The sequence below is a fragment of the Lottia gigantea genome (assembly GCF_000327385.1).
Source record: "Lottia gigantea unplaced genomic scaffold LOTGIsca_2, whole genome shotgun sequence".
Classification (NCBI taxonomy): domain Eukaryota; kingdom Metazoa; phylum Mollusca; class Gastropoda; family Lottiidae; genus Lottia; species Lottia gigantea.
This window is the reverse complement of record NW_008708400.1, coordinates 5,667,596-5,682,797: the sequence shown is the minus strand read 5'-3', so window position 1 is coordinate 5,682,797 and position 15,202 is coordinate 5,667,596. Positions and strand designations below refer to the sequence as shown.

At 32.0% G+C, this 15,202-nt stretch overlaps 1 protein-coding gene across 1 annotated transcript; it reads right to left on the bottom strand.

The window, feature by feature from the left end:
* Nucleotides 1-557: 557 nt before the first annotated feature.
* On the bottom strand, nt 558-14,179 carry LOTGIDRAFT_152994 (hypothetical protein; the record flags this gene model as incomplete). Its single annotated transcript, XM_009053481.1, has 18 exons — nt 558-615; nt 1,269-1,365; nt 2,067-2,240; nt 2,501-2,636; nt 5,301-5,432; nt 5,816-5,964; nt 6,257-6,401; nt 6,616-6,739; nt 7,021-7,163; nt 8,457-8,573; nt 8,859-8,965; nt 9,368-9,479; nt 9,812-10,005; nt 11,114-11,284; nt 11,688-11,776; nt 12,026-12,164; nt 12,331-12,505; nt 14,177-14,179. The coding sequence occupies 18 exons, from the start codon at nt 14,177-14,179 to the stop codon at nt 558-560; spliced, it is 2,265 nt and encodes a 754-aa protein (XP_009051729.1).
* Between the last annotated feature and the right edge of the window lie 1,023 nt (nt 14,180-15,202).

The window sequence follows — 15,202 nt, the reverse complement described above, 5'->3', positions numbered from 1 at the left end:
AATATGAATTCTAATGACAGACACATAGCTCTCTTGTTTACCTAAAATGGCAGTGTCTCCTGATAGGCGAGTTCAGTAACTTCTCTCAAACATTTGGATGCAAATATTAAGTTCTACTGACAGACTATGTATATGGGCAACATAATATGAGATGTTGTTGTCAAGTGAGTAACCTGCTTTAGTAACTGATATAAAACATTGAAAAGGTGGACTGGTAAATATTTCTAAAGTTTCAAACTCAGACTATATCCTTGATTTATACATCAAGTTAACAAAGCATTCATGCTAGTTATGATCATTGGAAATTTCCAAACCAACTGTCCAGTCTTTCCCCACAATGACTTTGCAATTCAAAATGAATAAATAGCAATAGAACAACAAAATATAAGATATAATAAAACCATTAGAAATAAACTATCAATAATGCTTTTTGTTCCAATAGTTAAACTAAAACAAACTATCCATAACACATGATGTAAATATTACACCACTGTATTAATATATCATAGTATAATATATAATATAATTTAAAAATTAAATACGAAGGCCTGTTAATGTTATCCTTCTCCAAAACTATTCATTAGAAAGATCAAGGATGTCCAACCAGTTTGATGGCTGAAAAATATATAAGACATTCAGGAATAATAATTCTAAACACTGTCGCTGTCAGTTAAAGATTTATAAAAGGATTTCATTTGGAATTCTTTGTGTTCAAGTCACATTGCCAACACAACTAAATTGTCTAGCCAACTTACGGAATTCTGAATTGCAGTGTTGATGGGCACCTGTCTTCATACCCAAGTTCTTTTTGATATGTGTGGTTTCTGGGTGAATAAAAAAACAAACCCTAATCATCCCTGTTAGAGATAAAGATTGGCTATGTGACCAGTTATCCCTGATTATCAGTGATCAGTTTCGGTCGTGTTTGAACTCTTCAGACTGATTAGACTCACCTTAGTCTGAAGTCAGTCTGAAGAGTTTTAACATGAACGAAACTAGTCACTGATAATCAGGGATAACTGGTCAGATAGCCAATCTTTATCTCTTTTATTCTACCCCTGCCAACGACCCAGTTATGGCTAATTCCGTGACCCCTATCTCGACTACTAAATAACACAATCCACAGTCAATACCCCCTCCATTCGACTCCATTAGATTATCAGATTGAAAACTTTCCAACCACATGGGATCAATGACAAAATCTAAACCTGGACACACTCACTTCTCTCTTTGTTAATCATTCATATGTTTTAAAAATATTAATCTACCTTGCTCCACATCCTTTTCCTGTTTCAGGATTAAAATATTCATAGAATAAAATGAGATCTTTCCAGCCACCAGTTTTACTGTATTCTTTGATATCACCTACAATTATTAAGTTATTACTGGTTTACTTCAGGTGTTCTTATTTCCCCAATATAAATAGTGTTAATGTAATCCCCATATAAACTGTTCTGATGATTGATTATATATCCAAAGCAGAATAAGATGATCCACAAGGCTTTAGTTTCTATGTGAATTAATCTTTGCTTTAGGGTATTCTATGGCCTGCCTTGCTCTTTTCAGGTTTTCTAAACTAGGCAAAAACTCATCCTTAGTCATATCCTATATTACCTATTGTCTGAGCAAATCGAAGACTTTTTTTGTATTTTTTCAATATTTATTAAGAGAATTGGAATATCAGCCTCAAAATAGCACTGATAGTCTGAGAATGGCGTTGATAAAAATATAATCTTTTGTAAGTTTACATTGAAAGAAACACATTTCTCTCTTAGAAAAAAAGTCAAATTTTGGCTGAAAATTGTCATCTGTAAAAACAAATTTTGAAGACATTATGTGTGCTTATATTTTTATCAATGCAAAGACATTCTAAGACTGACAGTACTATTTTGAGGCTGCTAATCTTATTCTCATAAAAACCATGGGAAGAAACCTTTTTACTTTGCTCAGACAATAATTTCATGTAACATTCTTGTATGAGCCCTGGACTCTGTCTTTAAAAACAGATTTAGTTTTTCTGACCCTAATCTAAAAATTTTTGCAGGCTAGATAAGGTTATATCTTACCATGTAGAGGTCTTTTACCATCTTTATTAAAAGTAAATAAACTGGATATCCTATGTTTTAAATCTGATATTATTTTACTCAGATCTATGAGTCTGTTTGATTCAGACGGGTAACACATCTTGATCTTATACACACTGTCATATAACTTTAAGCTTTCTATTAGTAAATAATTCACTGAAACAAAATTCATTCTTTTGAATTAATCAAAAATAAAATTAACATTCTTAAACAGTTCAAATACAAATCATACCAAATATTGATTAACATCCTGTAGAGAAGTTCTATGAGTGATATGATTTCTGAGAATGGCACTGAGAATCTGCATGAACTCAAGGTCTTAATCACTTACTGGCATCAGCAATTTGTCTTGCCTTGACCAGGATTCCAAGCTATGTCCTCTAACCCACATAACTAAAAAAATCAACATTACTTACTTGGTAACCACACTGGACCTCTCCAATTACTATTTCCACCAAATAAATCAGAATCAGATTCACCAGGACAGTAGCAAAATAACTCATTTTGATTGGTTAATGGATTAAACATATGACCACTTTCATAATCATAGACCTGTCAAGACATTCTGTTATAAAAATGTTTTCCATTAACATTTATTTGGACATAGAAGATAGCTTGCGTTGCAAGGTAACATATGCCCACTGGCAGCTGTCAGAAATAATAAAACAGTCTTTAGTGACTAAAGTACAAATTTTCTCATATTGAAGAAATTATTTATGCCAAATAATTTCACAAAATTTTTTAAAATCAATATCAATAACCCAAATACAACAAACAATTAAATCACACAGCTCTAATCAAGGGCAAAAAACAACTTTTGATGCGTGTTTACAAAGTCAAGGGCAATAACTCAAAAAATGTTCATCAAAAATATCTCTTGTTAGAACTTGTCCGAGATCTTATCAATTCCAATGATCACACCAAGTTTCATCAGAATCGGATGAAAACTGTAGCTTCAATCCTGCTCACGAACTATTTTTAACAAATTTCAAGGCGTGCTAAGTCAAGGGCAATATCTCATCGAAAATATGTCAAATTCGAACTTGACCAAGATCTTATCAATCTAAAGCATCACACCAAGTTTTATCAAAATCAGATAAAAACTGTAGTCTCTATATTGCTCACAAGAAATGCTGACGGACGGACGGATGGACGGACAGGGGCGATGACAATATACGACCACATATTCATGTGGGGACTGACAAGACTACATCAAAGAATGTGAGAAACATCTTCAGGACGAATCAGTGTATCATAAGGTAGGGAAAGATAATTCTAATGAAATCCATGATCAACTGAAAAATTTAATTTATTCATTGAAAATTGATGATAAAGAGAAGGAAGCTATCCTCCATAGACCAGTTAAGACACCAGCCCACTTTTACATTCTTGGCAAAATACATAAAGTTAAAACTACATCAGAAATTCCACCTGGCAGACCCATATGTAGTCAGATAACAGCTCCTACATATAAGGCATCTCAATGGCTTGACTGGAAATTAAAAGAGGTAGCTCAGGATTACTGTCATGAAGTTGTCAGAGACACCACTCATTTTCTGCAAAAAATCCAATCTCTCAACAACAGATCTATACCAGAAGATAGTCACCTACTTACTCTTGATGTTATTAGCCTTTATCCCAACATCATTATATCTGAAGGTTTGGATGCTTTGAAAGATGCTCTGGAGAAAACGAACAACATCAGTCTAGAAGAAACTAATAGCATTCTACAAGTTGCAGACTTTGTTCTGCACAACAATGAATTTGAATTCAATGGGAACTTCTTCAGACAGATATCTGGGACATCTATCAGGACACCCTTTGCAGTTACATATGCCAATATCTATATGACATATTGGATAAATAAATTTTGGAATTCTTTATCTGAAAAACCAGACATATCCTGCAGATTTATTGATGACATTTGGGCTCTGTCTACTAAATCACCAGAAGAATCTCACAAATTTTTACACAAATTGAATAATCCTCACCCCAAAATTAAATTTACAATGGATATTGACACAGATAAAGTGAATTTTTTAGATGTAAAAGTAATTAAAGAGGGTAACAGATTAGAAACTGATCTATTCTGTAAAGAAACAGCTAGCCACCACTATCTACCACCTAGCAGCTGCCATCCTAGACATACTTTTAAATCAATACCTTTCAGTGGTGCACTCAGAATACGAAGAATTTGTAGTAAGAAAGAATGGGAAAACAATAGATTATTTAAATTTGCTAAACATCTGAAGAATTCTGGATATAAAGACCACACTGTAGAAACTGCCTTTAGCAAGGCAAGGAAAGATCACGCCATGAACTGCTATTTCTCCAACACCAAGCAGAAGAAGATGAAAAGAAAATGAAGATTATTCCATGGACTAACACCTATGACCCACGACAACCAAATCTACACAAAATGGCCAAAGACACAGATATTTTAAGGACAAGCTACAGAATGACAGACATATTAAAAACAAGGAAAATCATTGTGGCAGGACGCAGGAATAAGACCTTGGGAAATTTATTAAGGGAAAACAAATTAAAACAGTGTGTAGAAAATGTGAATATTTCTAAAAGTGTGGGATGTGTAAAAACTTGTGAAAAGATGAACACAACTAACACAATCACCAATAGACACTCAAAATCATTTTATATCAAAGACTCTTTAAATTGTCAGAGTAATTTCGTTATATATTGCCTTACTGGTGATTTATGTAAATTTCAGTATGTTGGCCAGACAATAACCCCCTTCAATATTAGACATAACAAACATAGGAGCAACATTAAATTGAAAATATTTTTTTCCCTTCCTGCTTCATTACATACTTGTTATGTTGTATCTAAGATTTTGATGTTATAAATCTTCTGAGGTCATATCATCAAGAATCAAATTGCCTCCCACCATTTTGTGATTTGACCCTTCTCTTGTTATGTGGTTTCTAAGATTGTGACGTCATAAACCTTATGAGGTCATATTATAATTGTAATTTTAATTGCCTTCCACCATTTGGAGTTTGTTTCTTCCCCTGATGAAGTCAAAACTTATTTGACGAAACGTTGGGTATTAAAGGATGGTATTTGATGTCAAGTTTTATTATTTATTACACATATTCATGCGGGTGTATAAAAAGTCAAACTCACTGAGCTTAAAGCTTAAGTTAGACATGGCAAAAAAAAAGATAAGTATACTGGTAAAAATATATGACAACCCACCTTTGATAAAGACCGAATGCCGAATGGTGACAAAAACTCCCTCTCAAACAGAAGAGTCTTTAAAACCTGTTTGAATTTGTATTCATTCACAACTGAGAAGAAGAACTTGTCACCATTTTCTAATTCATTTACCTACAAATATAAATTAATATTCATACATCATAGGAAAACAATGAATATGCAAAGATAATCCTGGAATATCTCAGTCGGTAGCTAGTTCTGCTAGGTGATAAGGTCCATGAGTTCGAATCTTCCTCTAGGTAAGAAAAATGCTGATGTCTTTGCCAGTGCTTCCGAGAGTCTGATTTTATAAGCATTAGGCTAGGCATTTTTAATCTAAAGGCTTCAAATTTCAAAAATATATTTTCTTATTAACCACATGGCTCAAGTCATAAAAATTATTTCACAAGGCAAAAGCCTAATGAAATCCATATGTATCAAAATTCATATTATTATATAAGTAAAGTGTAATAGTATATATTTACAAAATTAGTATTCTTTGATTTCTCAATTACAGCAGATTTCTTGAAGCCATTTGGTATTGTAATGATTCTGCATGCGAGAAGGGGGATAACTCCAACTAGAGATTCTATCTTGATTGGTTTTCTCTCTTCACCAGTAAGTACCACATCAAAGAAAAACTTGTGACGATTAAACCACAAACCTGGAACAATAACCAAACTTTGAAATAGAATTTAACATCCTACAATTCCTGATCCACCATAAAAACTCTTGCAAAATCTTAAAGGTGCTAGATGCATACCTTTTGTGGCCTAACATAAGTAGGAAACATGTTAGACTTTAAGGATCTTATGTTCATGATCATAGTTTAATGAAGAAAGACAATGTCATACAGTGTGCAATGATGGAAATTTACCATGACAGCAGCAGTAGTCTCATCATGTTTATCAGGTATCTTTTCGCAGAGGCACAACAGCTCCTAAGTTTATTCTTACCCGTTGTAGTTATAGATTGAGTTAATTGATGAGCTATTTCAAGAAATATCTCTATAAACATTTCAGCTTTCTTAAACTCTTCTAATTCTAGAGCTATCTCTAACATTGTTAAACAATAGTAAGCCATCCATGCTGTTCCATCAACCTTTTAAAAATATAAATGGCTTCAATTGACTGGGTCTCATTACACACTGACAACACATGTTCAAAATACATGATTCCTCATCAGAACCGCTAGTGTTAAATCTATATGGGTTATGCACAAAATCAGCAAACTAGATGATATTTTCCTCTGATGGCCAAGGAGTGCTACATCAGCGCTTCAGACAAGATGAAAGTGAAAGTAATGTTATTCTTACCTGTTGTATTTGTGTGCCACTAGGTAAAGAACTGGATGTTCTATCTATAATACTAATATTGTCCAGTCCCAGAAATCCTCCACTATATAAATTACTTCCCTTTATTTCCAATGTATCTTTCCACCTGCAGGTAAAAACAACCAGTATGCATGCTGAGTGACCTTAATTGAATTTGGCTAGGCAGTACATGTGAATAGCATGTCTCCAAAATAATCTTGGCATTAGAAAATGCCTGATTTAAGGAATCTTTCTTCAGACTCTTAATAAGAGGCTCAATTTAAACTTCCTTTTAAGCAGATGTACTCAGTACTGTCTTGGTATTTTCTTTGGTAATTCGAATTTTTACTACAGTACATACTTTCATGTGGATATCAGGATCAAAATAGTAATGAAAGTTTAACACACCAATTAAAATTCTTCAGAAGTTGAGTGAAACAGGACTTCAAGAATTGTTTATCAGAATGAGGATCTGTTTGATACAAATGATAACTAATCCAGGCAAACAATGGTGGGTTGGCTGCATTACAATCAAACTCACAGCCTGGTATCTGTAATGAAACACAGACAATTGTGATTAACAATGGAATTCAATGTTTTTTCTTCATATTTTTCTATAGGCAACTCAATTTGCCATCCATGATCCGAAGAAATTGTTGGTGAATTGTTGTAAGTCACTAAAATATTCATCCACTGTATTGTATCTATGTGAAATTTCCTTTTTCACCATATGATAAATCCTTGAACATCAATTTATGTGGAACACAGGGTTCAGGCTTTGCTTCTATACCCCTATCTAAGTAAAATTTAGGACTTTTTTAAATGCAGTGTTGTCAGGACAACCTACCCTTTTCTTATTTCCAACATAACAGGGATCTAAAACAGTTAGTAGCACACAGGGCCATAAAAACAACTTAACACAACTTGAAGACTAGTATCAATCACAGAATTGAACCGTGAGATAAGGTAGCAAGAGTATCACTCAATGACTAATCTTCCCACACCTGTGAAATACAAATTGTTCTGCTTTGTCTGAATAACACATAAATGTAATGGAGCTATATTTTAGGTTTATATAATATTGTTTAATTTAATTCAGGTTTTAATAACTGTTCGTATTTCACTTTTATTAGTTCACTTAACACAATATAACATAGTTAACCTAACACCTTGTTCACTTATCTTCAATTGTTATTATTTTACCCATGTTCTTATTACTGTTTAGGTTTTACTAACACAGTTCACCTATCTCCTTTCTTTCTTACTCTCTTATTCAACTGAGTTAGTTCATTTCTTCACTCACTCACTCACTCTTTCTATCTATTGGTCTCTACCATGGTTTCTGATTTGTCTACCCAGACTCCTCTTGATTTCTGTCTTATCTATGAATTTTACTAACACAAGTCCTTACAATCAATAGTTTTACCTGTGCCAGATATTTCTTTTGGATATTTGTTCTGAATTGTCTTTTTGGATTTTCTTTTGTTTATTAATTAATAGGTAAGGTTATTTAAGTTCTTGTTTTTATCTTATATCATAGTTTTATTATTCAAATTAACATTTTTCTCATGAGGCAGTCCTAGTCAATTTCACAATAGACTTTCATTTGAATATCAGAGGTCATTTATAGCTTCAATAATAGTTTAAGACTCTAGAAATATTAATATTTCTTGATATTGTATATATTTCGTATTATTTCTCATTATACAATATTCTACTTTGAACATTTTACGTTACGTATAAATATTAAAATAAAGTTTAAAACTTAACTGGATATGTTGTTTTTTATGACCTATTTGCTGATAGAAATAATGCTTAATAAGAATAAATAACAAGATAAATACCTGTCCATTCTGTTTAATATATCTATCAGATAAAAACAATAATACTTGTTCTTTACTATATTTTATATCTATTCTAGCCATTACTAACATCTGAAACGCTGTATCCCATGGTGCATACTGAAAATAGAAAGATGGGGTTTTGTATCAAATTGAAATAAATCTCTTATTGTCTGGATTGATCTTATTGTTTTATGCCACATTATTATCGAAACCATTGTGATTTGATCCATCTTAAATATATTAATATTATTTAATTGGTTCCACAGGTTTTATTATGTAACAATAATTTAAGAATGGGCTGATCCACGAAATTCATGAAAATTTAGCCCCCATGAATACAATTCATCTCAAATTATTTTCGATTCTTAATTGGAATCTTTAAATAATAAATATTGTTGTTACCCATGGAAATTCCCATTTATCAGGAACTGAAATGATATCATGGTTCTGTAAATGGTGCCAGTCTTCATTCCAAGAATTAGTAGCTACCTTATTTAATTTTACCAATTCTAAAAATATTTAAATCATAGATAATTTTCACTTCAGGTAAATCAACATAAATGAAAGGTTATCAAATTCATAAAAGTTTTTTAAAAGTTATTTCTTAAATACAAAAACAGGAACCTAAATATACATATTTATCATCATATCCTTTTTCTGGTCAAATCTCATTGCCAGTCTAGATGTTTAATCTAATTTTTTCCTAGCAATCTGGATCCATAATCTGACAGAATTGTCAGCTCTCATCAATTATTTTGATATAATGACTAAACCCAGCAACTTTTACAGAAGCCAACTTTATGTTGAAAATCAGAATCCAGCCCACTTCTACTGAATGAGAGTTAAAATCTAGAAAAATCAGTTTATAACATAAATAAGTAGAGTAATCAATGAAATAAACAATAATGTACCTTGATGGTTTACTTGTGGATGATAATAATAATATTGTTTAGACCATAATAACCCTGCTATAGCTTGTCTACATATTACCTTTTCTTCACAACTCCAGTTACCTGGTAGTAACTGAAAATCAATGGGATCCAAGACTAGCAATTTATCAACTAAGCCAACATTGTTGAATAAAATACATTAGAAAGAACAGTTGCGCCATTTTTTTGACCAATCATACTTTAGTCTCAGAAACAGGATTTTTTCCGATAAGCCATCAAAATCTGAGCAATGATATCCATGTGTGTCCAGAATTATCTGCATTTGAATGTTAAAATGACGACTCGTCAATTTAAGATACTCTGTGATATGTAGAAAAGACATATATAGAAATAGTGACTAAAAATTTGAAGTATTTTTAAAGGAATTATGCGGTTTTCGTATTGTACCCATCTTGAGAATCATACTTTATCATAAAATTGATCAGTTTCTTGTTTCTTCTGTGTTAGGACTGATTTGATCATGTCTACATTGGTTGATGGTTCTTCTAAAGGTTTGATTGTCCAGTATATTTGTGTCTCTTGTCCACTTGGTACTGTAACAATGTAGACACCAGCACATTTTGTTCCACAGTTACCATGGTTAACTTTTGATTCATCTCCTAAAAGAAATATGGAGATTTAGAGCTTCTAGATTAATATTTAGAGATAAAGACTTATCAATTCCTTCACTAGTTGATGTAAAAACAACAGACATTCATAATTGAAGAAGCATTCGTAGAGAGTAGTCAACATTATTTGTGTCTCTCAACCACTTATACTAAAAGTGAACAATACCTTCAGCAGTGATATCTACTGCTCTTAAAAAACAATAGACATCTAAGCTCTGCATTTTCAGACTGATCGTCTATGAGGGTTCAAACAAAAAGATAGCTTGCCAGGCAATGAATAATGTCTTATTGCTGTGCACACAAGGGCAATAACTCTGAAACTGTTCATCATCAAAATATTACCAATTTCTAACCTGATTGAGATCTCATCAATATATTATATGAATATCTAGTTTCATCAAGATCAGATAAAACCTGTAGTCTCTATCGTGCTTACAAGCCAAATTTGACACGTTTGTACTAAGTCAAGGGCAATAACTCTGAAACCGTTCTTCCAATTATTACCCATTTAGAACTTGTCCGAGATCTCATCAATCCATACATGCAAACCAAAGAAGATCGGATAAAAACTGTAGTCTCTATTGTGCCTACAAGTCCAATTTGACGTGTTTTTACTAAGTCAAGGGCAATAACTCTGAAACCGTTCTTCCGATTATAACCAATTTCAAATTGTCCGAGATCTCATCAATATATACATGCATACCAAGTTTCATCAAGATCAGATAAAAACTGTAGCCTCTATCGCGCCTACAAGAAATGTGAACGGACGGACGGACAGGAGCGACGGCAACATACGTCCACATTTCCATGTGGGCGTATAAAAATGAATAACTATCATAAGGAGCAAATTCCTATCCAATTTCCAACCCATTTGTCAAATTCCACATGCTGATAAATTCAATGATGTAGACAGGAAATGAATCCAATAGCTGTAGTAGATCATTTCATATAGATAAGGAAAGATAGGTCTATAAAAGTAAATGCTATTTTCCCTATGGATAGCAACCACTAAAAACTAACACACACTTTAAGATCAGCTAAAGAGAACTCTAATATCCAAAATGATCCGTTTTTGGTCTATCTTTCTTATGATACATACCTTTAACAATATAATGCTGAAAAGCATCTTTATAATATTGACTATCTGATGGTGAGTGATGTTGTTTTCTTTTCTCATCAGATTGATAGAATTCAGGTGATGTTTCATTCTCAGTGAATATCAGATCTACAGGTATTTCATTACTAGATAGATACTCTATTATATACTGCCCTGGAATTTCAAATATAACTTAATGAAATTTTACTTGTTAAATATAAATCAGTGTCAGTGTGCTGGTACAGAGGGTATGTTCTCCAAGAGAAGCTTCCAAATATGACACCTCCACAGAGTTAGTGCATTTTGAATTCAGCCTCAACAGTTGTCCCCCATTCAGTCAGTCTTCCCCACTGTGTGTACCCCCCATCTTGGGAGGCTGCTACTGATCTAAATCAAAATACCAGTGCACCAACGTAGGTTTATTCATCAGGTGACTGCCATTTTCAACCCAGCAAATGTCAACTGACATATTTGATAATGAAAGCGACAAATCAGTAGTGAACAAAAAATCTTCAAAGATAAAAACACTGTTAAAAGTGCAATCATTTAATAAAAATGAAAATATAAAGGATGTTACCATATTTATATCTAGCTTGCACTGTATTACTATTTAATTTCTTTAGATGTGGTTTTTCTTCTTCACCTCTAGCAGAACTCCAGGTATTTCTGTAAACAAATATTTGGGGTGATATTTGGCGGTGGCAGCGGCATACATTGCATATTAGAAATAATTATATCTTATTTTTGAAATTCAGACTTTTTCTAAAAAAAAACGTCAGAAGCAAATTAATTTTATAAAACAAGGATTACTCCTATAAACCTCAAAGTGCTTACAAAAGTTGATGATTCTGTGTCAGAGGTGATATATTGAAGTTGATTCTTATGAACTGAACATAAAATTGTGTACAAAAGTACCTGAACCAAACTTGAGGTAAAATGTGTAATGTATGAATTTGGTCTCCATTATTTTTAACAGTACAACAACAATAAGTAATGTTAGGTTTATCTTTTATATATTCTATTGTTATATCCCAATATCCACTGTCAAATATTCCTGAAAGCATTATATATTGACTATCTCAAATGGATTCAATGGGATGAATCTAAATGACTAAATCTCATCAAGGTACATATTTCTTTAAATTAAATAAAATAATGCAATGTTTAACATAAAGTCCTATTTTTCAAGATAAAAAATATTACACCTCACAGAAACTGACCTGTGTCGATCAATTCAAACTCCGCCTCCTGTTGATCTCTAGTTGTATTCTTCTCTATCAATTGTTTATAAGGGAACTGTGATAGTGGGTATTTATATAAAGCTTTATTATAGTTATGATTTGGTAGAGCATCTAAATAATAATATAACTCCTTGACATCTTCACCATGATTTCCCTAAAACAAACAGTATTGTCTATTAATTTGTAGAGCAGTACTAGGAATTTTATTAAAAATAATTCACAGTCCAGAACTGGCTTTGCCCTATTGAAGTCTGAACTGAAGTTTTGCAAAAAAATTACTTAAGTAGTGGGCCCTACAATACATTGACAGAAAACTTTCATTAAACACCTTGCTGCACAGGCATATGCGTATATGTTTGAAGTCATTTACAAAGTTTATATTGTTTTCAAGCATTAGGGTAAAGCAGCGAAAAGGGTCAATACAATTTCAATAATTAATTTGTTATTTTGAATTGACCACACATAATTCATTTTATTCTTAAAATACATCAACTATAAAACAAGTGCTTCAAGGTATTATTATCAGCATCTAAAAATTGATAGTCATAATGGATACCAGTAATCATTGTACCATTGCTAAAGAAACATGTTCATGTTATAACTAAATAAAAATCAATCAAACCTGTAGTCCTGTGAGTCCAAACAGTCTCTCTTTTAAAATTTCATCTTTGCCATTCCACAGATCTATATACTATACATAATAGATATTATCTATACACTATACATATTACATATTATCTATATACTATACATATTACATATTATCTATATACTATACATATTACATATTATCTATATACTATACATATTACATATTATCTATATACTATACATATTACATATTATCTATATACTATACATAATACATATTATCTATATACTATACATAATACATATTATCTATATACTATACATATTACATATTATCTATATACTATACATATTACATATTATCTATATACTATACATATTATCTATATACTATACATAATACATATTATCTATATACTATACATATTATCTATATACTATACATATTACATATTATCTATATACTATACATATTACATATTGTCTATATACTATACATAATACATATTATCTATATACTATACATATTACATATTATCTATATACTATACATATTACATATTATCTATATACTATACATATTACATATTATCTATATACTATACATATTACATATTATCTATATACTATACATATTACATATTATCTATATACTATACATATTACATATTATCTATATACTATACATATTACATATTATCTATATACTATACATAATACATATTATCTATATACTATACATATTACATATTATCTATATACTATACATATTATCTATATACTATACATAATACATATTATCTATATACTATACATATTATCTATATACTATACGTATTACATATTATCTATATACTATACATATTACATATTATCTATATACTATACATATTACATATTATCTATATACTATACATATTACATATTATCTATATACTATACATATTACATATTATCTATATACTATACTGTGCTTTTTTACTTTAACATTACATTACAAGTAATATACACAAACACAGGCCCGTAGCTGGAGTGAGGTTTGTTGAATCCCTATAGTTTGGCCCAACCTGAGACCCTGGGCCAACTACTAGCTGATATTGACAAGTGCAGCTCTTAGGCCCTACCCATTGGATCAGCAATGAATCTGATATTACCCCCTGACCTGAAGCACTGATGTTTGAGAGGCAAAAACTCTTATATATGAATCTTTTGAGCTATAGGGCCTATTTCTTACCATTGTTTTCCAGAACTATAATCTTCTCTGACAGTTCCCCATTGTCTTTCTGATAAATAAGGCCCCCAAAGATCTTCTGAAGCTTTCTCAGCATCATGTTCTAATTTCAAATGTTTGCTTTGATGAGGTTCCTCTGTCTGTTCATATCTCCTTTTAGAACCTGAAATTTGCTGTTGCATTTCACTTATCTTTACAGTGGAATACAGGAATACGAATCTTCTATGTTGAGAGTAATAACAGCAATTGAAGCAACACGTTTTCCAGCATTATAAGACACCAATCAAAGAAAGAATGCAAACAAAGGTCGCTATTTCTAATCTCAACAATTCATTACATTCACTATACAATTTTTTTTTACTGTGGACGGAAAAAACTGGGTCTAGGTTATATGATGGCTATGGGGCTATGCGTCTTTCATCCACCAAGATAATGTACAAATTGGCAACATGCTTACAATGTTCTTGGATGCAGTACAATATCTAAAGTTTTTAAACCAATATTGTAAATCAAACAAATCGAAAGTTTATCTACCACACAGTAGAGGTGAACATAGTACAGATTATCTATTTATAGCACCAAATCAACTTCCGGTAACTTATACTCGTTCAATACCTCTCCTGGATATCGTTTTTACAGAGTCAATGTTGTGAATTTCCCGACAAGGCACGTCAGGACAGGAGGAAATTCGATCAAACATGTCAGATATCTCCCGAACACTCGATTTTGTCGTAAGCCTGTCGTGTTACACACGCTAGCGATTTTTCGAAAAAAAAATCCGTAATGATGCGGGCACACGTACGAGCGGTCTTGGTCGGAGATTTTTGTCGACGATTAGTAGAGTCTTGAGTAAAATCTCACATGTGCCCATGCTTCCACGACAAGATTATCGCTTCCCCGACAGGATTTATATCATCAAACAAGTTTGATAATTGTCTCCAACACTTTTATCGTCTGCAAGACAGACCGTCATCACCCAATCAGATTCATTTTCCCTTCAAGTGCATGTTCAGCCCGAAAACGTGGAAA